Source organism: Delphinus delphis, chromosome 1 (assembly GCF_949987515.2).
Source record: "Delphinus delphis chromosome 1, mDelDel1.2, whole genome shotgun sequence".
NCBI classification, from domain to species: Eukaryota; Metazoa; Chordata; class Mammalia; order Artiodactyla; family Delphinidae; genus Delphinus; species Delphinus delphis.
The window spans coordinates 35,709,486-35,734,676 of record NC_082683.1 but is presented as its reverse complement, the minus strand read 5'-3'; the positions used below and the strand labels follow the sequence as shown (position 1 = coordinate 35,734,676).

Below are 25,191 nucleotides of genomic sequence, written 5' to 3'. Positions count from 1 at the left end.
GTACTTGGTCCAAAGGAATGGTCTGGGGGAGAGAGCTGGACAGTCATGCTCCAGGCTCAGGACCCTCTATCCTCTATCCCGTTCTGAACTTCCAGCATCCAGCCCCTCAGACCTGCTCTGGTCTGGCCCCCTCCTGACTGGAACATGTCCGAACGCACTAAGCTTCTCAAAGTATTCCTCAGCCAGCCTGAACTCTGAGTGCTCAGATGTGGGCAGAGCTGGAGGTCTCCTGACCTGAATACTTGCTAGGGGGTGGATGCTGTGATCGAATCAAAAATGGCCTCACCCTTCCCGGAAGTGTTGGAATTGCCATGGGCCTGTTACAGGAAGTGGCTCTGCCCCTCCCTACATGGGGATTCTGTGTCCCATGAAACTTAAGAAACCCTCCAAGTACTCTGTACTACTCAGTACTGGCTGCTCTGCTTTCTCTGGAGTGACCCTCAGAGGACTGGGGCAGGGAGGCAGGAGAGATGTGGAACCCACGTGGGCAGCATAGGGAGCGTGAATCACAAGGTCCCAGAATCCCTACCGGAGCTGAGTTTCCCGGACCCTGGGCTCTGCCGGCCAGCAGGCCAGCCCGTCTGTGGAAGGGAATGTTGCGTTGGGACGCCTGTTCCCAGCACCAGGATGTGCCTAAAGATAGCTGGGGCTCGATTTCCTCCGTGCCCTCTGACCTTTGACTTCTGCCCGCCGCTGCTGAGTCTGAGGCTCCATAGCATGTCCCCTGGGCACCCCCAGCGGTTGCTCGAGATTCTATTCCTGCTTCTTTCTCAGTTCTGCTTATGACCTTGGGCTCCGCTATTCTCGGGACCCAGTTTGGAACCAGTTCCGCCTCCATTCAGTGCTTGTCTCTAGGATACAGCCTCTGAGGAGAGCCATCTCTCCTAGCTAACCTAGGCAGCTGCGCCTGGACTTTATTAGGTGCCTGTGGTCCCCTAAGGGCAAGTGACTGAGGATGCTCCTTCTCTGGATGCCATGGTGGGGCAGAACAGAGTGTCTTGAGGGCCATGCATGTAAGCCAGTGGCACTTGGACTGTCCCAGGTCTGTGGCTCTGTTGCCGTTGGTGCCCTGGTAGGCTGGGAGTAGGCAGCTGGCCCCTGCCATGGGGTCCTCACTTCCATCCCCCTTTGCCCCAGGTTTGGGTATGAGGACAGGTGTCCCCTGGGTCTCTTCAGTGTCCACCCTATGTCATCCTTGGACCTTTTGCTGGGCTCTTCATGTGGCAGGTGCCCCGTGGAGGGTGAGCCACTTCCCAGCACGTGCCCAGACCCACATGCCTGCCGCACGTGTCCCTCCCCCCGCTCCCAGCCCAGATGCTCTCTGCCAGGCCAGCTCAGCTGCCTCCCTCACGCCTCAGCAGCTCCTAGGACAGGGCCGTGCAGGAACCCAGCTGGCCGGGGTGCCTCCAAGCCTGGGAGCAGCTGGGATGCTTGCGGGCACTGGGGGTGGGGGGTGGCGGTGGTCCTTTCGTGGAGACCTAGTGCCTCTATACACATGTGGGGCCGGGCTGCCTGGGGCTCGGAGGACAGAGAGCTGGAGGAGAGGAGCCCAGGACAGGAGAGCCCTACTGGGTCAGCTTTAACCCCACAGCTGCACACCAAGTCCACAAGCTGGCCAACTCAGTCCCCTCCCCTGTGTCCGCTCCCCACTCATACAGCATCTTGGGCAGAAAGGCCTTGGTGAGCCTCACTGGCCTCTCCCAACATCTTTTTTTTTTGTTTTACGCGGGCCTCTCACTGTTGCGGCCCCTCCCGTCGCGGAGCACAGGCTCCAGATGCGCAGGCCCAGCGGCCACGGCTCACAGGCCCAGCTGCTCCGCAGCACGTGGGATCCCCCCGGACCGGGGCACGAACCCGCATCCCCTGCATCGGCAGGCGGACTCTCAACCACTGCGCCACCAGGGAAGCCCCAACATCTTTGAGTTCACTGGTTGCTTCTGCCCCTGGAAGCCTCATGATGAATAAGAGCAGTGTGACCCGGGCTAGAGCCCTGGGTGCCAGAACGTCTGAATCGTCCTAGAAGGCTTTTTTTTTTAAATTTATTTTATTTATTTGTTTGTTTGTTTGTTTGTTATTTTGGCTGCGTTGGGTCTTTGTTGCTGCACGCAGGCTTTCTCTAGTTGCAGTGAGCGGAGGCAGGCTTCTCACTGCGGTGGCTTCCCTTGTTGTGGAGCACGGGCTCTAGGCATGCGAGCTTCAGTAGTTGTGGCACACGGGCTCAGTAGTTGTGGCTCGTGGGCTCTAGGGCGGAGCTCAGTAGTTGTGGCGCACGGGCTTAGTTGCTCCACGGCATGTGGGATCTTCCCGGACCAGGGCTTGAACCCATGTCCCCTGCATTGGCAGGTGGATTCTTAACCACTGCGCCACCAGGGAAGGCCCCCTAGAAGGCTTTGAAAGCACCACAGGCCACCTGGGGCTGCCCCGCCCCGACCTGTTCTGTTATGCTTTGACAAGAGGGTTTGGATACTTCTTGTCTGCAGCAGCCCTCACAGGGCCTGGCGAACAGTGGGTGCTCACCCAGCCCAAGTCCTGGCATGTAGCAGGTGCTCAACTAGTATGGGCTTGACACACATTGGGATCTGAGCAAGCACAGGCTTGACACCCACCTGGCCCTCCCTTGGTAGAGGGCCTGTCACTTACCAGCCACTCACCTAGCATGAGTCCCAGCATGTAACAAGTGCTCAGCTAGTACAGACATGGCAAACATTGGGCACTCACTTAACACAGTGCAAGGGGCACAGTGGGTGCTCACCCTGCTCAGGCCTGGGCATATACTGGGTCCTCACGTGGCACAGAATTTGGCATGCATGGGGCACTCGTGTAGTGCAGGACCCAGCACACCACAAGGGCTCCCTGTGGGGTGGACACACAGTGGGTGCTCTCTTAACACAGAGCCTGGCACACAGTGGGAGCTCTCCCAGCATTGGATTTGGCACACACTGTGTGCCTTCCTAGCACGGGTTTGACACACAGTAGGTCTTCTCCTACCTCAGGCACCGACACACAGTGGGCACTCTCCTTCTATAAGGCCTAGCACAGAGAAGGTGCTCTCCTAGCCAGGACAGCCTGAGCAATGACTTAGATAATCAACTAGATGATCCTAGATGCGCAACTACCCCCTCCCCAGTGAAATGGACAATATCTAGATCCAGAGGAAAAGGCCCAACCTCCCTAGGCTTCCTCTCCGGACCAAGGACCTGCCCTCCGTTCCTCTTGGTCTCCCTCCCCTCCCCGGCCTCCCTGGAGGCCACCTACTCAGTCCTGCGGCCTCCCCTCCCCTCACACGGCTTCCCTGCAGCCCCTCCGCCCCCAGCACTTTCCAGTCCTGGCTCAGTAGGACCTTCCCTCGGAGTCACAGGGTACAACAAAGCCCCTAGACTCCTTGGCCCTCTGGAGGCATGCCCACTCTTATTAAGAAAAGTCAGAGGCGGGGTTGGGGGAGTCGGCCTCCCTGAGTGGGGCTGGAGCAGCTGGATCCCGCTAATGAGGCCTCATTACTGCCAGGACCCAGCTGGGCCGCTGCCGCCTCCTGTCCCCATGGCCAGAGCCAGAGAAAGCTGTCCAGCCAGGGCTGCCTGTTCTGGGCACCCAGCCCAGGCCAGGGCAGCCAAAGCCCGGAGCCCACCCTGGGTGGAAGTGAGCAGTTGGGCACCATGGGTGACTGGGCCTTCCTGGAGCCAGTGGCCCAGCCAGGGCCTTGGCCCTCAGTTTGGGCTCACAGGAAGTCCGCGGAGCGTGTCTGGGGACCCGGCTGCGTGAGGCTGGCCCGGGGAACAGCTCAGTCAGTGGAGTCTGAGGCCATTCTTAGGAGACTTTCTTGAGCGGAGGTCAGTCCCCATCTTCTTCCCCAAAATGGGCATAACAACATACCTACCTCAAGGGGCTGTCGGAAGGATTAAACGAGTTAATATATATCTAAAGTGTTTAGGACAGTGTCTGGCTCATGGTAAGCACTTAATATGTATTAGCTGTTACTATTATTAATAATGCTATTGGCTTCAAAGACAGATGGATATTATCCCCATCTTAGAGATGAAAAAACTAAGACCAGACATGTTAAGTGACTTGCCTAAGGAGATATATATAGTGAGAACTGCCAGAGCTGGGGTTTGAACCCAGGCTTGTCTGACTCTAAAGCCTTTGCCCTTAAAAAAAAATGTCATCCTGCCATGTTCCCACTGGGGTCACCTCACTTACCAAACTCACAAGGAAGCTCTCCTTTACATCAGAATTCATCCATGCTTCCATTTGACCGATGTTTACTAAGATCCTACCATGTACCAGACCCTTTGCCAACCTATCAGTTTCCAAAAAGAGCTCTGCCCTCCCAGCACCAGAACACCCGTGCCCACCTTCCTGGCCATGGGTTTGTGGGGTCTCAGCATCCGCTGGAGACTGACCAGTGAGTGTGGCCTCAGAGGAGAGGGATAGGATGGGTCTGAGTGACATTCCACCCCAGCCATGGTGACACCTGCTGGACTGTGCCCAGCCCACTCGGTACACACTCCCAGAGGGAATACCTCAGGTTCTGGGCGATGCAGTACGAATCCTCAAAGGTCCTTATTCTGCAGCCACCCTCTTGGCTAATGCCATCTTTCTTCAGACAGGTGACAGCACCGTTCACTAAGCCAGAGCTTTTTTACATGGTCAGTCATATTCTCTAATGGGGACACTCCATCGTCTTGTCTGGTTGAGAGTCCCCAACTCCTGGAAGGACTGCTTCAGGACCCATCAGCCCCCAGCCCACAGCATTCTAAGAAGTCTGAGATGCTCTGGTAGTGCCCTGTGGGTTGCGCCCCCTTCCCCCTTCTCCTTCACCATCTCTAGTGCCCAGTGGTACCCAACCACCTTACCAGGAGCCCACCAAGTGCCAGGCCTATGCGCTCAGAAGCATCTGGGCCCCAGACCTCATTCTGGAATGGAACTGAGCCGCCCTCTCTCTCCCTTCCACGCCCGCTCTGCCTCACCCTGTGGCTGTGAGTGTGTGTGTGTGTGTGTATGTGTTTTGTTCCAATAACTTGCTGGGAACAAGGGAGAAATACGACAAACGCTGCGCTTCACTCTAACTGTGGAGCACCCGCGCTGGGCTGCATGGGGACTGGCTGGAGGGGGAGGGCCGGGGAGGGGGTAGGCAGAGCTTCAGGAGGAGATGAGGTGAAAGTAATTGATGCTGCCCAGCCAGCAGTGGAGGAGGCAGGGGATGCGTCAGTGTCGCCGGAGCCGGCAGAGGTGTGAATGAGAGGGGACACGCACACGCCCGCCAAGTGCTCACCCTGGGATGGCCGCGGCTCAGGGACCTGTGGCCCCCTCCTCCCCAGAACAGGTCAGTCACCTTCCAGGAGGTTGAGCCCCCTCTCTGGTGCCAGGAAGACTGGGAGGCAGGGCTGGGGGTGGGGAGAGGGACTGAGTGGTCTGTGCCAGGGAGGGGCAGGCACAGCCAGCCAGAGAGACAGACAGCAGCAAAAGTGACCCAGAAAGTTGCAACTGTGCAAAGGAGCGGGAAGAGTTAGCTATGCGGAGGCGGCACAGGGGAGGAGAGTGGGGCTACTAGGGCTCCCCCAGCCCAGGGACCTGCTGAGAATCTGCTCTGTGTATCAAAGCTGCATTGTCCTAGCTCCCGGGGAGACGGGCCGGAGGTGCCCAGGAATTGTACTAATCAATACAGCCCCATTGTCTGTGCCACGGCAGCTACTCCTATGGGGAGAGTGGTGAGGGGGCAGGGGGACTCGTTACATGGACTCGGTGGTGAGCGTGGGGGAACGGGATGGGGCGACAGTCTCGGCTGCGAGGAGAGAGACCCCACGCGGTGTTCGCCAGTGTCTAGGACAAGTGCCCGGAGGGCATCCTGACTTGACCTTCGGAAGGCAAGAGAAGGAATGTCCTCTGGGGAGATGTGGGCTGCATTTGGGAGAAACATTATGCAGGGCTGCCCTCCACCTTCAGGACTGCCAGGGTCAGAAGCCAAAGCCACTTTCCAGAATGCGAGCCCGCTGCCAACCGAGCGGGGCAGAGACTGCTCACGGCTGCCACAGTGCAGGGCATGACTGCTGGGCTTCAGGGCAGAAGCAGAGCCCACCCAATGGCCCTATCACTTCTCCCAGGGCCCGGAGTGGAGCCTGGCATGCCTGGGGTGCATCTTCTGTCTGCTGTCCACAATACTGGCAGATCACTCTCTGCCAGTCAGGGCTCTGGGATGAAACAGCCCCGGGCATGTCCTTGCCTCTCTCACCTCCTGTGTGAGGGCCTGATCTCCTGACAGGTGCTCGGAGGTTTTCCTTGAAGCGAGAGGCACTAATAGTCCCTGCGTACTGCTCGGGTCTGCGGTAGATTTTCCCACGGTCCTGCTGCTCCAGCCCGGGCCCTTGACACTTTCCCGTGTCTGGATGAGCGAAGCCAGATGAAAGATGGAAGGCTCTGTCATTGCGGGGCAGATGTTGCCTGAGGGCCAGCCTGGCTCCTGGATTGCTTGGACCGATGGGAGGGAAGTTGGGGAAACAAGAACCAAGGGGTGTGAGGGGGTCACAGGGTCTCCTGAGGCAGCCACGGTTTACTGTCCTGGCTGTTCTGCCTGAATTCCCCACTGGGACTCAGAGAAAGTTGCCAGTGATCTGGATTTGGCGCAAGGTCAGTCTGGGATGTAGGGTCTTGCCCGTTCTCCTCCACAAAGTTTGTCTTGGATGGGGCTTCATCCCTTGAGCAAACCCTGGGGCTGCAGAGTCCTGGACAAGAAGCCTGCTGGATCCTCGTGGGGCCCGCCCTGCCCGGGCTGCTGCAGGATTCCTCAGTGCCCACCAAGAGCAGAGCTCACAGTTCACAGAAATATCCCGTGGACACCGCTCTCGGAGGGCAGGAGTTGGGAGCCAGAGCACAACCGCCGCCCAGGGTAGAATCCTGGGCTGCCTCTGGGTCTGAGCATGAAGAAGGAAGGGCCACCCCTGCGGTGGTGCTGGTGGCCGCCACTGGGAGCGGGCTCTGCAGCATTGTTTCTTTACACGTTGCTGTAGTTTCCAATTTTTTTTAAATGATAAGCTTTTATAATCAGAAAGAAAGCAATAACACCTTCTTTTTTTTTAGCTGTTTAGAAAGCGAGTGGGAACTAATGGAAAATACAGGAGAGAGTCAGAAATAGCAAATTCCAGGCAGGGCAGAGCTACAGCATATTAGGAGATCTATTGAGGTCGTTTGTCTATCCCCTGATTTTACAGGAAAAGATGCTGAATGCTGAGAGTGGAAGTGGCTTGCCCAGGGCTGCTGAGGGAGCAGGTTCTAGAATGCTAGGCTTCTAACCCCCAGTGCAGGGTCCCGCCCTACCAGGCCCAAGGTATAGAGGGAGATCTGGATTCTGTCCTCAGAGCTGAACTCCCTTAATTCCAGGAGTTCATCCGGACCAGTGAATACGTAGAGGGCAGAGGGCTATGGAAAGGACTTATGTAAGGGACTGCTCGGTGTGGCTCACCCCTCTAGGCAGGAACAGGGGTGGGAAGTTGTGAACCCAAGACAGGTCAACGACTGCTTCTAAGGGTAAGGGGCGTGGAGGGTTTTATACGTGTATGTCTGTGCACGGCAGGCGTCATGGAGGATGACCAGCCAGCCCACCCACACAGCCATGGAAGGCACCCCCAGTAGCCTGCATCCTGCCGGGCCTGGGGAAGCTCGGGCACAGGGCAGGGCAGGGCATTCCCTGCCCTGGAGATCACTCACCGGGTGAGTCAGAGGTGAGGTGGGGGAGCCCCTCCAGGGAGCCCAAGGAGGAGGGGAGCAGCCCAGAGGGGCACCAGGCCACTATGGTTTAATTCACCACCCAGGTGTGAGCGACTGACTGAGGGAGGTTGGGAGAGCAGCGAGGGGCTGACAGGGGGAGGTGCGTGATGGGCAGGACCAGCCTGGAGCCCGGCCAGTGGGCGGGGCCGAGCTGGGTTAGGCAGACAGGCCACCAGTCTGGGCAGACCAGGAGCACAAAGAAATTCTTTCGTGCGCACCTCAGAGCCAACAACCTCTGCAGGGACAGTTAATATCAGTGACACGCCGTCCATCTAGCAGATCAAGAAAATGGGAGGCTTAGAATGGGGAAAATTATGCAGGGAGAAAAAAAGTTGTGCAGCATTGAAAAAGGCTCACCAGCCTTGGGCGTCGCTGCCAGGGAAGGAAGTGGAGGGGCGTCCCCAGAGGAGGGCTGGGGGAGGAAGGGAACTAGAGCCCCTAGGACTACCCCTTACAGAGGGACCCTTCCCTCCAGTGTACTTGGAGGAAGGTTGGCTTCTTCTGTCCCTGCTGAGCGCCATGCCCTCACCAGCCAGGCTGCCTGCACATAGCCCGCACTGGAATTGAGCTATTTGTAGTGAGGTGGATGGACCTAGAGTCTGTCATACAGAGTGAAGTAAGTCAGAAAGAGAAAGACAAATACCGTATGCTAACACATATATATGGAATTTAAGGAAAAAAAATGTCATGAAGAACCTAGGGGTAAGACAGGAATAAAGCCACAGACCTACTAGAGAATGGACTTGAGGATATGGGGAGAGGGAATGGTAAGCTGTGACAAAGCGAGAGAGTGGCATGGACATATATACACTACCAAACGTAAGGTAGATAGCTAGTGGGAAGCAGCCGCATAGCACAGGGAGATCAGCTCGGTGCTTTGTGACCGCCTGGAGGGGTGGGATAGGGAGGGTGGGAGGGAGGGAGACGCAAGAGGGAAGAGATATGGGAACATATGTATATGTATAACTGATTCACTTTGTTATAAAGCAGAAACGAACACACCATTGTAAAGCAATTATACTCCAATAAAGATGTTAAAAAAAAAAAAAAGTCAGAGGCCTAGCTGCGGACCAGGCTCCCGCGGCAGCATCCCATCCACAGTCCCTGAATGGGGCACCGCGGGGCTGGGGAGCAGCAGATGGTGCTGCTTCTGCCGCGAGCTCCTCGTGCCATTTGCAGGGCGTCATTTCAGCTCCTTCTGCACAGCAGACCCCTAGTGTTGCCTGTTACTTCCCGCCACAGCCCAATCCCCAGTTCCAAGCCCCTGTCCCCCAGGCTCTGGCCTCCCCAGGTCACAGCCGGTAGGGCTGAGCTGGTTAGCACAAGGCTTAGTGGTGTGCTGCTCTTGAATGGAGTGACCACTGGCTCTTGATGGCTCAGTCAAGCTACCGCCTAGGCACTCGGCTGGAGGCATCATCACCCTCCCTGCCCCCTCCACGCCAGGGAAGGAGCAGACCTCAGAGGTCCAAGTCTGGTCCCGCTGCACTTGGTCAGGGGGCTGGGGCCAGGAGAGAGGCCTTGAACTTCAGGCCTTGGGGACCTCGGTCTCTGCAAGAGGCTTTGCCCTTGCCCAGCCCATGAGGCCATCCTGGACCCTCAGTTGTCTCTTTTACAGCTGTAACCGCTGCTTCGTGACCCCACCCATGTACTCCACAGCTGCCACAATCCCCCATTGTGCCCCTAAGTAAACAAGCCTTGGACAGAATAAAACTGTTATTGTAGGAGCAACATATAGGAGCCCTATTGGGCTGGGATTTGTTTGGGAATGGATAAACTACCCCAAGCAGGCCCCACACCCTCTGAAAAAATGCTCCCCTGACCCTGAGGTATTTCTAGGCCTGTCCCAAAAAAAGACCCTAGGAGGTGGTGACAGGCGCTTAGGCAGGATTCCGTAAGGACCTGTCACACTGGAACTGGGAGCCGCCCACTCCCAGAGACAAGGTGGCCTTCTAGCCCCTTCATCAGGGAGGCCTTCTGCGACCGCACCCAGCCCCCAGCCCCACCCCTTGTCATCCTTCCATGCTCTTGTGACTTGAGAAATTCCCCTTTGTGGGCACATTGAAGTTGCATATAAAAATTATGTGTTTATCTCATTGATGGCTTACTTCCTCCTGGACTTCTAGCTCTGAGTGGGTAGGGGTGTGTTTTGTTCACTGCTGAATTCCCCGAGCCTGGTGCAGGGCCTGGCACATAGTAGGAGCTCGTAAACCTCCGTGGCTGCATGAATGAAAGTACACAGGCTCTGCTGGTTGGCTCTGCGTGCTCCTTGAAGGGAGCACCACGGTTTCTGGTACTGTGCCCCCAAACCTTCTGGGATGGTATAAGGCTCAGTGTCTTCTCCGGGCAATGCTGGATTGGGTGTGCAGGACAAGGGTGTCTGTGCTGTAGTGCCCACGTGGTGTGCAAGCCTAGAGCACCCCCCCAGATGTACCCATTGCGGGAGCAAGGGATGCACGGCTGGGGGGCCACCACCAGGTGCTGGGGCCTCCTGTGCCTGCCTTCCTAAATGGGCCTTTCCGGAGGGCGCAGGCCTGGGGAGGCCACTCCTCCCCTCTGCGTCTGTTGGTCAGTGTCAGGGTCCGACAGCGTGTCAAAGCACCAGGCCCGTTTGTTTACTGGCCAGAGTGCCTATTGTCCTTGAATATGTCTCTTTCAAGCTGAGGGTCAGCGTCACTGCAGTGCCATCCCTCAGAGGCCGTGCGGCTGTGTCCCTGATCCTGGGTGTCCTCCAGGGACGCCTGGCCATTTCTCTCAGGAGAGCAGCCCATCTCTGGGAGACTGTCTCCGTCACTCAAGGACTCTGGGCTTCTCTGTTGGTGACTCTCGGGGTCCCTGTCTCTTAGTGAGACACCTCTGACCCCTCAGGCACTGGCTCAGGGTGGCTCGGTTTCCAGCTCACCTGGTAGGGGGTGGAAAGGCCAGGGCATGGGGGAGGGGTGCACTCACTTATAAAGGAACTTGCTGGGTTAGTTCCAGCTGTGGGGTTAGGGTCCTCAATGGGGCTTCAGGCCACCCAGTCCAGCCTCGCAGCTCCTCCAGGCCAGCCCGGCATCCTTCCCTTGGGGCAAACTCCCTCATCAGCCCCTCCTGACCAGCCCGTCTTCTGCAGCCCACCTCTTCTCAGCTCAGAGACCCTTTTCTAGAGTCACTCCCTCTGTTTCCCCTAGCAGAGTCTGTCCTCCCAAGTCTGGCGTGGTGCCTACAACTCTGGTCTCCTCCCCCCAACTCATGGCCAGCATCCCCCAGCCCAGGTCAGCTTCCCCAGGGCCCCCGCCCCTGTCATGGCAATATACATGGCTCCCCTGGCCCTCCCATCCTGAGCCCCAGAATGCCCTCCCCAGGTCTGGCCCAGCTCAGTTGCTTCCCCCTTCCCCCACCCTACAGCCCTGCCCACCGTGTGCCCCCCGGAAAAAGCCTTCAGCTGGGGGAGGGGTCCGGGTCCCCTCCCCCGCAGCCGCCTGCCATGGGCAGCGTGCTCAGCCTGGCGATGTGGTGGCTGCGGCTGGGGGGGCTGTCTGGACACAGGCCCCTTTGTGCCCAGCCCAGCTTGGCTGCTTGGTATGAGGCTCAGCTGCTCCCAGATCCTCACCCAAAGGGGAGAGGGGAGACTTGGGAGGGGCTGGCGCTGGGGGGCCCTCAACTCGAGCTCCCTCTCAGTGTCCCACCTCTCAGATGTCGGTAGCAGCTGCTCAGGTGGGCTGGCGCCCCTGGCACAGCGTGCTGGGGGGCTGGTGAGGGAGGCCGGCTTAGCACCCTCCGGTGGCCGCTACTCCCTCTCCCGTCCTCTGCCGGGCCTGCCTGCAGCTGCTGCCAGCAGAGGGGAAGCCCAGGGTGGGGTGGGGGCCTGGAGGGTCCATGGTGTCCCCACTGGCGGAGGCCCAAAGGGTCAGGCACCGCGCGTGCAGATGCCTTGCTGATGGTAGCTTCTCTCCTGTCCCCGCAGAATGGTGCTGTACCCAGTGAGGCCACCAAGAAGGACCAGAACCACAAACGAGGCAACTGGGGCAACCAGATCGAGTTTGTACTGACGAGCGTGGGCTATGCCGTGGGCCTGGGCAATGTCTGGCGCTTCCCGTACCTCTGCTATCGCAACGGGGGAGGTAGCCAGCGGGCACAGGGCAGGGTGCACCCACGTGGATAGAGCCCACCCCCCGGGGCCCAGCCGCCCCCTCCGCGGCACACACTCCAGACAGGCTGGCCTCTGGCCCTGATCTCCTTTGCCCCCATCCCTGGCTTAGGTACCCTTTACCTAAGGCGCAGCACCCCCGACCCTGGCAGCCTGCTCCCCCGAGGGGAGGAGAGGTAGAGGAAAGCAACCCAACCTCCCAAGGCTCCCTGTTTTATACTGCCTGTGTTTCAGCAGCCCCGCGCCCAAATGATTCAGGGATATTTGAGGATCTCATTGACTAATGTGTGCGAAATTGCTTGGTTAAGCCATCAAATCCCACCCAAACATGGCGGCTCTGGGCCCTGGGTTTGACTCAGAGCAGACTTCCTGGGAGCCTCTGTCAGGTTCAAAGACAGGTGGTGAGCAGTGTGCCCCAGACTTAGGCTCCGGCCCAGCGCGTGGCATACCCTCCTGGGGGCCCAGCCAGTTGCAAAGGTTTTGCTGTCAGTTCTGAGCAGGAAGAGGGTGGGATTTCCCCAAAGCCGCCCTGAGCCAGCCCTCTCCCCGCCCACCAGGCGCCTTCATGTTCCCCTACTTCATCATGCTCACCTTCTGTGGGATCCCACTGTTCTTCATGGAGCTCTCCTTCGGCCAGTTTGCAAGTCAGGGCTGCCTGGGGGTGTGGAGGATCAGCCCCATGTTCAAAGGTGAGGCCTGGGTGGGGTACGCGCACGCTCGCGCGCACACACACACACACACACACACACACACACACACACACGGGCCTCTGGGGACCATGCTGACTCGCCCATCTGTATAAACACTGCCAACCCCTATGGGACACTGGTGTTAACCCGAGGCCCCCATCAATGGCCAAGGCCATGGACACATGCTGGGATACATGTTTACTTGGCCTCCACGCTCTCTTCCTACCACATTCATACACGAAGGCCCTTCGCCCCCCAGCTCGCCCCTGCCAAGGCCTTGAGCTGCCTCTTTTGTGGCACTCCATGAAAGCCTGCCTCTTACGCCCTTCGGAATTAGCCTTGCCTCCTTCAGCTAGACGTGTGAGGCTGCTCCGGCCCCTCTCCTCCCCCAGGTGTGGGCTATGGCATGATGGTGGTGTCCACATACATCGGCATCTACTACAACGTGGTCATCTGCATCGCCTTCTACTACTTCTTCTCGTCCATGACGCCCGTGCTGCCCTGGGCCTACTGCAGTAACCCCTGGAACACACCCGACTGTGCCGGTGTGCTGGATGCCTCCAACATCACCAATGGCTCCCGGCCTCCCACCCTGCCTGGCAACCTCTCCCACGCGCTCAACCACACCCTCCAGAGGACCAGCCCCAGCGAGGAGTACTGGAGGTGAGGCCCCCAAGGGACCTGGGCTTCTGGGGGGGACCCCTGGCGCCAACACTCAGCCCTCGCCTTGGCCATCAGGCAACCGTCTGCAGCCTCGGGAGGGTACCAGGAATGGAGGGGGCCAGAGGTGCGGGAAGAGGTACAGGGAGTTCACAGCCTGGTTCAGGAGAGGCTGACGCTCACACAGTGGCAGCGAGGGAGAGAGGGCTCCAGCAGTCAGACAAGTCTGCAGAGGAGAGTCAGGGAAAAGGGGGATGGCTTCCTGGAGAGAACAGCACGCGTGGAGGCCCTGGGTCCCAGCTGAGCAGGGGCTGGTCCTGAGCCTGAGGGGAACCTGTTGTGATGAGAATGACAGGAGTGTGGGGAGCTCACGGGCCGTGAGGTAGCCTAGGAGGGAGCACCAGCCCTCTTGGAGAACTTACAGGAATGAATCACAGACCTAATGCTGCGGAACAGAAGAAGCCGTGAAAGTTTCCTGAGCCCAGGGCTGTCCTCGTCAGGCTGTGCTTAGGAAAGATAGCCTGGCACCACCGTGCTCCGTGGTGACAGAGAATGGAGTCTCGGGGCTGGCTGAAGGGAAAGCTGCTGCTGGAGATGTTCGGAAGATCTTGTCCCAGCTGGGTGGGTGTGAGGGCACAGCAGGACATCCTGGAGGAAATTCCCCATGTCCTGTTGAGGAACTCATGGGAAGAGGGCTTGGTGGACTGGTGGGTAGGCGTCGTTCATTCATTCCGCAAACATTTATGGCGTCCACCCTGCCGGGCCCTGTGTGCCCGTGGGGTATGCATGGCCCTGAGCCCCTGCCCTCAGGAGTTCACAGTCCAGGGTGGGAGATGGGTAGTTACCGCTCTTAGGGGCAGGTGCCTCAGTGCAGGTATGTTCAGGGATGTGGTGGGTACAGGAGGAGCTGATCAAGAAGGCTTCCCAGAGGAGGGAGGGAGACATAGGAGGGATTGGGAGAGACGTGAGCAGGTGAGCCGAGGCCAGGAGGCGGCAAACTGGAGCTGGGGTCGGGGGCAGGTGAGACACTGAGTATTGGGACAGAAGAGGCCAGAGGCATCATAAGGGGCAGAGCTTCTCATGCCAGGCTGAGGGTTGGAGGCCTTCTCTACGATGTGATGGAGAGCCGTGGGTGAGCGGCCGAGGCCCCAGTGATACCTGAAGTCCCAGCAGGTCAGTATCCTCGAAGCCCAAGCCCAGTGCTCAAACCCTGAGGGCCCAGCTCCCCTGTGCCAGCCTCTGTGCTGGGCTATAGACATTCAAAGATGGTTAAGATGTGGTCACTGCCCTTGGGGCTCGTGGTGGAGACAACAGAGCTGTTGCCTCCCAGTAAGGGGCGGGCAAATTTACCTCTGGGCAGACTCAGTCATTCAGTCATAGGACAGGTCATTTCCTGAGCTCCTAGTAGGTACCAGGCACAGCACTCAGAGTGGGGACAGAGCAGGGAGTAAGAAACAGACTCTGCCCATTTAGGTATTCTGCTATATTTGAGGCATGGTGTGGACTGGGCAGCTTGATCTAGACTGGGGGTGAACCTTCTGGAAGTTCCCAGAAGCACAGTGCTCCGCCCATACGCCGGAGATTCTCCAGAAGCTCTCACCCCAGCGGCTGTCTGCCAGGGATTCCCCAACGGGTGGGTCCACTGCAGGGCAGAGCTCACGAGATTTTATCCAGTGCAATTAGAGGGGGATTTCCCTCAAAGAAAACTAGCCATGGGTCAGGAGGTCCACAGGGTGGCCAGCTCAACTCTACTCCTCAGCCGGGGCTGGAGCCAGGCATCCCTAAGGAGCTGCTTGTCCCAGGCAGTACTCGTTCCTTGAAGGATGGCTCCCTGCCGCCCCCTCCTGGAGAGCCTGGGGAAATGACCCTTGAGAGGGCTGCCCCGGATGGCATCAGCAAGGAGGTGAGGCGAGCAAGCACCCCCATTTCTCGGGCAGCTACTATGTGCCAGGCATATTCTCTTACATGATATTATCCCTGTTTTTCAGATTCAGAGACTTATGCTCAGAGGTTAACGAACTAGGCAGCAATGCTGTGTCAGGATATACATGCCTCTCTGACTGGTGCCTAGTGTGAATTAGGCCAATGATACTCTACAGGCATTCTTGGTCCACACTCTCCAGCGCCCCTCTGGAAAGCTGCACAATCTCATTTGAGCCCCACAGCAATGCTGTTAGGTAGTGGGTGCAGGTTTTATAAAATATTCCCATTTTACAGGTGAACAAACAAGTCAAAAGAAAGATTAAGTGACTCCTCTAAAGCAAGAGAAGTTCCCAGGGCAGATTTCTGAGCTCACGTCTGCCTCTTGCTCCCCCTTTGGCCCACAGTCTTCCCCTCCTTCACCACCCCTTCACAACCTTGTCTTACAGTCCTCTGTGTGCTGGTGTAACGCCTGCTAGGCAGGCCCTAAGCTCAGGACATGCCCTCTCATCTCCCCAGCAGACACCTGACACCCAGTGGGACTTGGATCCCAGCACCCCTCTCCTGGTGTCTTCATGGCAGCCCCGGAGCCACACAGACCTCACTCAAATCCTGGCTCTGCCACTTACCAGCTGCGTGGACTTGGGAGGTCACCAAAACTCTCTAAGTCTCAGCTGTTCATCCGTTAAGCAGAGGTGGTTACATCATTCTTGTTGTTATAAAGATGCAACATAAATCACTAGGAACAGTGATGGGTGCTCAGTAAGCACAGTGATAGCCACTGCTGGAGATGCGGTGAAATAGATTAGGGTTTCCTGTTCTCAAGGCATTTACCATCTGGTTGGGGAAATTTAAAAATAATGCAGAATAATTCCAGAGATGTTATGCGAGAGCCAACTTGTAAATATGTGGGGTTCCAAAAGTTTTAAGGTTAGCTGTTTGATCTCAAAAGCACATAGCCCAAAACCAAAACAAAACACTAAATATGGTACTATAAAAAGATAGGTAGAGTTCATTATTTAGTTCCCAGGCTAGCCTTCTAAACTCTTTAAGCCCTCGTATTATATGCTGGACTCTTGCAATAAAAGATAATATAAAGCACTACCAGCTTAACAGGTATAATTAGCAAAGTTTTTAAAAAGTCTTTTGAACAAGAAATGGTTTCTTTACTTTGAACGCTGTTGCTTAAAGTAAAGCGACTCTCGGCTGTAGCAGTAGGACCCGATGGCTATTCTGGAAAGCAGAGCCTCCCAACACGATGCACCCTAGTGTGCCAGTCCGGTGGCGCTTGGGCAGCCCAGAGTCCCCAGCCCTGCTGCCTTACTTTGAGTGGCCTTGTCGATTTGCCCTTACGGGTCCAAAATATTTTTTCTGCGTGCCACGAAGGGAAAAGGATTGGAAAGCACAGCTGCAGGGGTCCAGGAGCCTCTCCTTGGGGGGAACCTCTCCATCCCTTTGTCTTTAGTTCCCCTATGGACTAAGAGCCTGGAAAGGTTCCACCCCAGGGCGTGGCCCGTTGAAGGAACCAGCGCTATGGCGGGAGTTGGACAGGAGAGGGGCGTGTTGGGCAGCGCCCTCTTCAGGTCACAATGTGTAAGGCGGCCTGGGGGAAGATTTGAGGCAGAGGAGGGAGGACAAGGTGCTTGCAAGTCTTAACAGCCAGGCAGGCTGACCAAGCAAACACCAAGTCCCAGGCCTGGCAACATTGTCCCATGAGGGGCCGGAGTGACAGCCCCTCGCAAGGTATTAAACATGTTGTCATGAGGTTTGAGAACTGATTTGGAAAAAAAAAAAGTAAAAATAGCTAAGACTAGAGGACAGCCTATGAGCTACCCTGAGAGACCCTTGCTGAAAGAAGGGAAAGAAAGGAGCCTGTATTTACCTAAATTTCTCTACAAATTATCCTAGGTTGGTGTTATGATGCCCATTTTACAGATGAGGAAACTGAGGCTCAAGAGTTTGTCTCTTGCTCATCACTTCTAGCCTGGACAACTCCAACAACCAAGCCAGTCCCCCTCCAGGTTCTCCCCTTTATACTTCTCAGTCCATTTTCCATCACGTGCATTCATTCATGCATTCAACAAATATTTATTGGGCACTGCTCTGTGCCAGGCACTGTGCTAAGCACTGGGGGATACAACAGTGAACGAAACAGACAAAAACCCCAGCCTTCAGAGGGCAGATGACAAACTAAATAGTAGAATGTACAGTGTGATAGAAAGAGATGTGCTGTGGAGGAAAATATAGCAGAGAAGGGGGTAAGGTGTGCCAGGCTGGGGCCAGGGTGGCAGGTTTAATCAGGTGTGCCAGAGTAGGCTCCTTTGCAAAGAGGACACCTGAGTGAAGACCTGAAGGAAGTAAAGAGGGCGGGAGCCACGTGGACAAGCCCAGCTGCATAATTTGTGGGGCCCACTGCAAAATGAAAAGATGGGGCCCCTAGTTCAAATGAATTAAGAATTTCAAGATGACAATGGCAGGGCATTAAACCAAGCACAGGGCCCTTCTAAGCGTGGGGTCCTGTGTGCCTGCACAGGTCTCACACCCATGTGGACACGTGGAGATTTGGGGAAAAGGTACTCCAAATAGGGAATAGCATGTGCAAAGGTGGGAGCATGCCCGGCATATTTAAAGAACAGCAAGGAGCCCAGTGCAGCTGGAGCCAGTGAGCAAGGGGGAGAGCAGGAGGAGAGGAGATCCGGGAGATGGCAGGAGGTAATGGATCATGCAGGGCTCTGTAGCCACCGTAAGGACTTTGGTTTTTCCATGACGAGAGATGGGAGCTACTGCAAGGTTTTGAGCCCAGGAGAGACCCTGAGAGTGCTCTTCTAAAAACCTTCCAGAAGTTTCTCATTGTTCTCAGAATAAAATCCAAACTTCTCAGCCTTGACTTCGCAGCTTCTCTTGGTCTGGTCCCTTCCTATCTTCATCTTTCTTTATTCCCTTCCCTCTTCTCCCCCAGCCTTCCTGAGCTACTGACATGCCCAGGCGGGGCTGTGCTGGTTCCTGACCCCTGTCCTGCTGCGTGCTATTCCCTCAGCCTGGCATACACTTCCACTCCTCTTCACCCACCTCCTCCCCATCCCTCGAACTTTGGCTCAAGCTTCACCTCTTCCAGGAAGACTTCCAGTGTGCTCCTCCCCATGGGGTTGAGGCACTCCTCCTGGCAGTACCCACAATGCCTGATCCAGGTCTATATGCCCAGCATCTAGCAAGGGCCTGGCACATAAACGTCCAGTTGATTGAAAGAGCACAGCTGGCATGGCACAGGGCGCCAGATAGAGCCACACATACGTAGGTTCAGGTCTGGGCCTGCGTGCTCCGGAGCCCCCATCTTTACTCAGTCCTCCACTGCCTCCCTCTGTTCATCAGAGCTGGAGGACTAGTGTGGGTGAAAAGATCACAGAAGGCTTCCTGGAGGAGGTGACGCCAGATAGGGTGTGTCTAGTCAGGAGGAGAGGGCATTCCTGAAGGGAGAAACACACAAGCAAGGGCCTGGGCTGGGTCTGAGCAGGGACAGGGAGACCTCCACACCCAGGGGCTGAAGAGGCTGGCCCAGGACCAGGGTGTGGCCTGCAGGTGCCCTTGAGGGTCCTGGGAGAGGAAGCAGGCAGAGGGGGCTGGGCCTGCCGGGGCTGGCGCCTCACAGACGCTCCCATCTCACATCAGCCAGCTGCTGGGACTTCGTGAGAAAGGAGGGAGCTGCCAGGCTGGGCCCTGGCCTTGGGAGTTTGTTGCTGGGTGGCGGGGCTGGCCATCAGTGACAAAGTATCCCCTTTCCAGGCTCTATGTGCTGAAGCTGTCAGATGACATCGGAAACTTCGGGGAGGTGCGACTGCCCCTCCTTGGCTGCCTGGGTGTCTCCTGGGTGGTCGTCTTCCTCTGCCTCATCCGAGGGGTCAAGTCTTCAGGGAAAGTAAGTACCCCTCCCCCAGCAGGGTCTGTGCCCACCCAGAGATATCCTGCCTCCCCTACCTGGGTTTTGTGTGTGGAGGGGTGGGTGGGGGAGTGATGAAAGGATATGGGAGGGGAGGAGGAACCAGAGGACCAGTGGTGATTGAGGGGGCAGGAAGAGCCCAGAGGCGTCCAGCGGGGCCCCTCTCGCACCCAGGTGGTGTACTTTACGGCCACATTTCCCTACGTGGTGCTGACCATCCTGTTCATCCGCGGCGTGACCCTGGAAGGAGCCTTCACGGGCATCACGTACTACCTGACCCCACAGTGGGACAAGATCCTGGAGGCCAAGGTGGGCTGTAGACGGAGGGGGACCTAGAGGGCCGGGGAGAGGCAGGGAGGTACCAGCTTCTGACCACAGCTCCTCACCGGCCCGTCCCTCCCGCAGGTCTGGGGGGATGCCGCCTCCCAGATCTTCTACTCGCTGGGCTGTGCGTGGGGCGGCCTCATCACCATGGCTTCCTACAACAAGTTCCACAACAACTGTTACCGGTGAGACTCTCCCTTCCAGCCCTGGGGCTGCCCCCAGTTCCTACCCTCTCTGCAGCCTGGCCCCGGCTCCCCCAGACCCACCAGGTCCAGTGCAGCCTCCTGGCCCACCAGGGCCCTCCCTTCCACTCATGGCCTTGAGAGCCTGGCAACGCGGGGTCCGGGTCCAGTCATTGCAGAACGGAGAGAGCTTTGGCAGAAGAGAGGAGAGGTGAAGACGGTGATGCCCCAGGGCTCTGTGAGGACTCAGGAGCCTCAGGCCCACTTAACGAGGCCCAGAGCAGACCAGAAAAGAGATTGGGGGCACCTTTGTTCCTAGAACTTTCTCTGTCTCCAAGTCTCTTGGCCCAAAGTGGGCAGGGGGAACTAAGCTGCGTGTCCTGACTCTACCTGGTTTCCTCCCCATCAGGGACAGTGTCATCATCAGCATCACTAACTGTGCCACCAGCGTCTACGCCGGCTTTGTCATCTTCTCCATCCTGGGCTTCATGGCCAGTCACCTGGGTGTGGACGTGTCGCGCGTGGCAGACCACGGCCCTGGCCTGGCCTTCGTGGCATACCCTGAGGCCCTCACCCTGCTACCCATCTCCCCGCTCTGGTCCCTGCTCTTCTTCTTCATGCTCATCTTGCTGGGGCTGGGCACTCAGGTACGAGGTGCAGGACATGGGCCTGTGGCTTGGGGAGGGAGGAGGCAGGGGCGGAGGTCGGGCCTCTGCTCTGATGGCTGTATCCTGCAGTTCTGCCTCCTAGAGACGCTGGTCACGGCCATTGTGGATGAGGTAGGGAATGAGTGGATCCTGCAGAAAAAGACTTATGTGACCTTGGGCGTGGCTGTGGCTGGCTTCCTGCTGGGCATCCCCCTCACCAGCCAGGTAAGAACCGAGGGAAAGGCTAGGCCAGAGTTGCCAGGGTATGGGGCTTAACAAGGGGGGAGCATAGCCTCGGGCACCCTGGACTCAGCTGCCCACTGGCCCGCAGGCAGGCATCTACTGGCTGCTGCTGATGGACAACTACGCGGCCAGCTTCTCTTTGGTCGTCATCTCCTGCATCATGTGTGTGTCCATCATGTACATTTACGGTAAGTGCCCAAGCTTACGTGGCCTCCTGTGTCCCGGCCCTTGGCCTGCCCACGCTGTCCTGCTGACCTCCCTCTCTCCAGGGCACCACAACTACTTCCAGGACATCCAGATGATGCTGGGATTCCCACCGCCCCTCTTCTTCCAGATCTGCTGGCGCTTCGTCTCTCCAGCTATCATCTTTGTAAGTTCCTCAGTGGTCCCTCCCCTGCTGCCCTGTGGCAAGCGTCCTTCTCTTGGGAACCAGCAAAGGGAGAGCAGGAGCCCATCCATCTGGCCAGAGCTCCCCATGGAGGCTCCACACCCACAAATCTGACCACTGGGGGTCCGAGCAAGGTTGCGTAGAGTCAGACAGGTGTGTGGAGGCTCAGAACCACCCAGGCCCTGGCCTTGGGTTAGGAAGGGAGTACAGGGCCCTTTATTTGAAGACAGTGCCCAGCTTCGGAAGGGTTAAGCAGGCTGGCAGCAGCTGAGAGCCGGCCCTCCCTCCCTGGTGTTCCCCCCTGGCATTCCCAGAGGAGCCTCGGGAACCATGATTGACAGTGGCGTCAGCCTCCGTCAGCCTCGCTGAGCTCCTGTCTCCAGTCCCTGATAGCCGAGGTGCTCAGAGTACTCAGGGTACGTGGTGTGAATGCATGTTGCAGAAGCAGGTTGTACAAGTCAGATGTCAGCTCAGGATCCGGGACACCCTCGTAAGCCTTCCAGGCACTGGAGTGGGCCGGCTTGGGAGGGGGAATTCTGGGTTTCCACCAGTATTCAACACCTGGGAAACTCCCATCAGGGAGCTGACATGGTGGAGGGAACTCCAACCGTGGCCGGGAACCCCCACCGTGGCCGGGAACCATATATTAAGTCATGTGATACAACTCTCCAAGGTATCGTTATGATCTCCACTTTACAGATGAGGAAACTGAGGCACCGAAATGTTAAGTAATTGATCCAAGGCTACACAGCTTCTAAGAGGCAGAGCCCTCATGCGAAGCAGGTAGCCTGATCTGGAGCCTGTGTGCTGGGCCTGTGCGACACTAGAAACAAGTGCAGGAGGAGGGGTGGTCTATGGACTAAAAACCCTCTGATTTTGCTCCTTTATGCTCAGGGTGAGAAATGGGGGGCAAAAGGGATTTGCTAGTGTAATGGTCCCTCCACAGAGAAGAGGCAGAGCCATCTCTGAGTGACGGAGGGGTCAGCCCAGTGGCCAGGGCAGGGTCCGGAGTCATGCCCCCGTCATGCCAGCCCCTGTGTGCCACAGAGGTCAGCACCGGATTTCCACTTCGGCTCATGTTTCTGAATAAAAGGCCCCTGAGGGCTGAGGCCTCCGTCACATGGGGTGTGGGATCTTCCCGAGCCTGGCACAGGCACCAGCTCTGGCCACCGGCCCAGCTTTGAAACAGGAGCAACGGAAGTCTCCTGTAAGGGGTGGGAGGAGGGGAGGGTAGATGCCAGCCAAGCGCCGTGCCCTTGAGGGTTGTGGCTTTGGCCCAGGGCCTGCCCCAGGGGAGCTCATCCTCCACGACTCCCGGGAGGCTGCTGCCCTGCTCGGGACCCAGGGCACCGCCCAGGCAGGGCAGGAGGCAGGAAGGGACCTGGGTCCAGTGTCTCCACGAGATTGAGTCAAAGCCGGCAGCACCCTCTCTGTGCCCAGAAAGCCAGGCTGGAGTCACCTTCAGGTGAGGATGCCAGGCTCTGTGGACACGTGTTTCTGGGCTGTTGGTTTTCTTTGGGGGCTTTACTTCTTTATATTGCTGAAAAGGTCTTTTTTTGACAAACTCCATCCTTCTATCAGCTCAAATAAAGAATTTATCGGGACTTCCCCAGTGGTCCAGTGGTTAAGACTCTGCCTTCCAATGCAGGAGGCGTGGGTTTGATCCCTGGTCGGGGAACTAAGATCCCACATGCTGTGGGGTGTGGCCAAAAACCTAAAAAAAATTTTTTTTTAAAGAATTTATCCACACCTTAGATCAGGATCTAATTCCATTCAGAAAACTTGCTCTAAGCTCCTCCGTGTGCAGCGTCCTAGGAGGGCCCACTCACCCCTGAATGGATATAGGTCTTGCCTTCTAGAATTTGGTCACCCAGAAGGCTGGACGGGCCTGAGCTCCAGGACACAACTGAGGGCTCAGGGTGGACGCTGAGCCCTCCTGGCAAGTGGCATCCACTGCCCCGGCTCCTCTGGGTGGCCCGTGAGCCACCTGCCCATCTTTCTACTAACTTTAGTTTTTTCGTTACTGGAACCCCAGGCTTTATTTCCCATGTCCCTCATCTCTTTCCAAAGCGGTTCCCGAGAGCATCCCCAGTCTGACACTCATGATTTCTAGCCTTTGGAGCCTCCCCAGGCTGTCTGTCACTGTCTCCACAGCCACAGACTGGCAGGACTTTGCCCTTTCCTCTCCCCCATTACTCCCACCTCCTTGCATAAGTCAGTTCAGATCAGCACACAAGATTGTGCCAGGCACTGTGCTGGGCACTGGAGAGCCAGAGCTGATGCAATCCCAGGAGCTCCCGGGTCTGGGGGAAACACCCATAAAATGCTTAGTAGATGGAAAATGCCACTAAAGCCCTTTCAGGAAGAGGAGACTGGAAATCAGTGGAGGCTTCTTGAAGGAGGTGGCATTTGCATAGGGTTTGACAGAGGAAGATGCAAAAGAGGATCCTCCATAGTAAGAAGGGTGGGAAACGCTGGGTGTAGCAGAGACACTGAGACAGTAAGGCCAGAAAGATAAGCCGAGGTCTTGATGTGAGGCGGAGAAGGCCCTAAAGGCCAGGGATTCGGCCTTGCTTCAGCAGGCAATGCAGGGCCATTGCGAGTCTTTGAGCAGAACTGACTTCCAGGGGCCACGGCAGCTGAGTGGCTCCCTGGCTGGTTCAGGATTACGCAGAAGACAGACCTCTCCCCTTCCACCGTGGCCACCTGCCCATCATACCCTGGGCCCCTGGTTCCATCAGCTTCTTCCACTACCCAAATGTTGACATCACCCCCGCCCTCCCCAAAATGCCTCTTTCTAGTTTGGGAAACTGGAGAGGGAGGGAGGGGGTGCAGATAGGAGGCCTGAGGCCTGGGTGGGGCTGGGCAGGACTCACGCCCACTCCCGTCCCCCACTCTCTGCAGTTCATTCTCATCTTCACGGTGATCCAGTACCAGCCAATTACCTACAACCACTACCAGTATCCAGGCTGGGCTGTGGCCATCGGCTTCCTCATGGCGCTGTCCTCTGTCATTTGCATTCCACTCTACGCCCTGTACCAGCTCTGCCGCACAGATGGGGATACCCTCCTCCAGGTGAGGGGTGGGGGCAGGGGGCAGCCAGGTGAAACAGGAGGGGGTGGATGTATGGGGCTTCAGGGCTCCCTTCTGAGGACCGTGCCCACCCCGCCCCCAACCATGCCTACCTCTCCTGCAGCGTCTGAAGAATGCGACCAAGCCAAGCAGAGACTGGGGGCCCGCCCTCCTGGAGCACCGAACGGGGCGCTATGCCCGCACCATCCCACCCTCTCCTGAAGACGGGCTTGAGGTCCAGCCGCTGCACCCAGACAAGGCCCAGATCCCCACGGTGGGCAGTAACGGCTCCAGCCGTCTGCAGGACTCCCGGATATGAGCACAACTGCCGGGGGAGTGCCCCACCCCCGCCCCGTGCTCCCGCCACAGAGACTGGGGAGGCGGTGGACAGGTGTCACCGCCTGCCCCTCCACGCCCGGACCAGGGCGGCTCCTGTCACCTTGGCCACCACTGCTTGCGTGGTCATTCGTGCTCGTGTCCCTAGTGTTTACAGGTCCTTTGGATGCCAAGATGGCAGCTGGGGGGCGTGAGTGATGGGAGGGTTGCTGGGGGGCCCAAAGCACTTTGGAGGGGTCTCAGGCCAGGTCCCCGGAGGCAGCTGGACTTTATGTGGCCTCTGATGCCCCCACACGTTGCCCTGAGCTAAGGTTCTGGGTGGGCCCCCTACCTGTCCCCCTCCCCGAGCCTTCAGCCTCCTGACCAGTGTTCCTGCCCCCAGAGCAGACCCCAGCCTCTGCCCAGGCAGGTTTGGATCTTCCTACCTGGAGGCAGGGTAAGGGGCTAGGGGGCTGTGCAGTGTTACATGTCAGGCTGTAACCCCAGCCCTGTTTGTCTGTGTAATTATTTTTGTAAAACTTGTATTATCTGTGGTTGCCACCCCCTTGCCCTTGGCCTCGGGCCCACTCTGTCTTCCAGGCCTGCCTGCACCTCACTCAGCTGCCCTGGGGTCTCTGCGCCGCCTCCCAGCACTGGCTGCAGGGCCAGCCAGCAGAGGCCCGTGACCCAACAGCCTGCCCAAAGAACTCGTTTCTGGGGAAAGGGGTGGGGTGATGTTCAGCAGGAGGCTTGAGCCCAGAGCCCTGGAGAAGGGGACCCTACGTGACACCCCCTTGCCCTCCCTCTGCCAGGCTAAAGGCCCAGTCTTCCCAAAATGGGCTGCCCTTGTTCACGTGCCAAATGGCCCCAGCCGGCGTGCCCCACCCCCTCTCTGGAGCCAGAGCTCCTTCCCCCAAGCCCTGCAGTATC

The 25,191-nt window shown here is 57.5% G+C and overlaps 1 protein-coding gene across 1 annotated transcript in view; it reads left to right on the top strand.

The window, feature by feature from the left end:
- SLC6A9 (solute carrier family 6 member 9) overlaps positions 1 to 25,141 on the top strand; it is a 32,116-nt gene extending 6,975 nt beyond the window's left edge. The window contains exons 3-14 of the mRNA XM_060021129.2: positions 11,705 to 11,861; positions 12,445 to 12,576; positions 12,969 to 13,239; positions 18,937 to 19,069; positions 19,265 to 19,399; positions 19,496 to 19,599; positions 20,006 to 20,243; positions 20,334 to 20,468; positions 20,575 to 20,674; positions 20,756 to 20,856; positions 23,779 to 23,949; positions 24,071 to 25,141. Of these exons, the coding sequence (XP_059877112.1) occupies positions 11,705 to 11,861; positions 12,445 to 12,576; positions 12,969 to 13,239; positions 18,937 to 19,069; positions 19,265 to 19,399; positions 19,496 to 19,599; positions 20,006 to 20,243; positions 20,334 to 20,468; positions 20,575 to 20,674; positions 20,756 to 20,856; positions 23,779 to 23,949; positions 24,071 to 24,265 (1,872 nt within the window). The 3' untranslated portion in view covers positions 24,266 to 25,141. The remainder of the gene's footprint in view (positions 1 to 11,704; positions 11,862 to 12,444; positions 12,577 to 12,968; positions 13,240 to 18,936; positions 19,070 to 19,264; positions 19,400 to 19,495; positions 19,600 to 20,005; positions 20,244 to 20,333; positions 20,469 to 20,574; positions 20,675 to 20,755; positions 20,857 to 23,778; positions 23,950 to 24,070) is intronic.
- Positions 25,142 to 25,191: the final 50 nt, after the last annotated feature.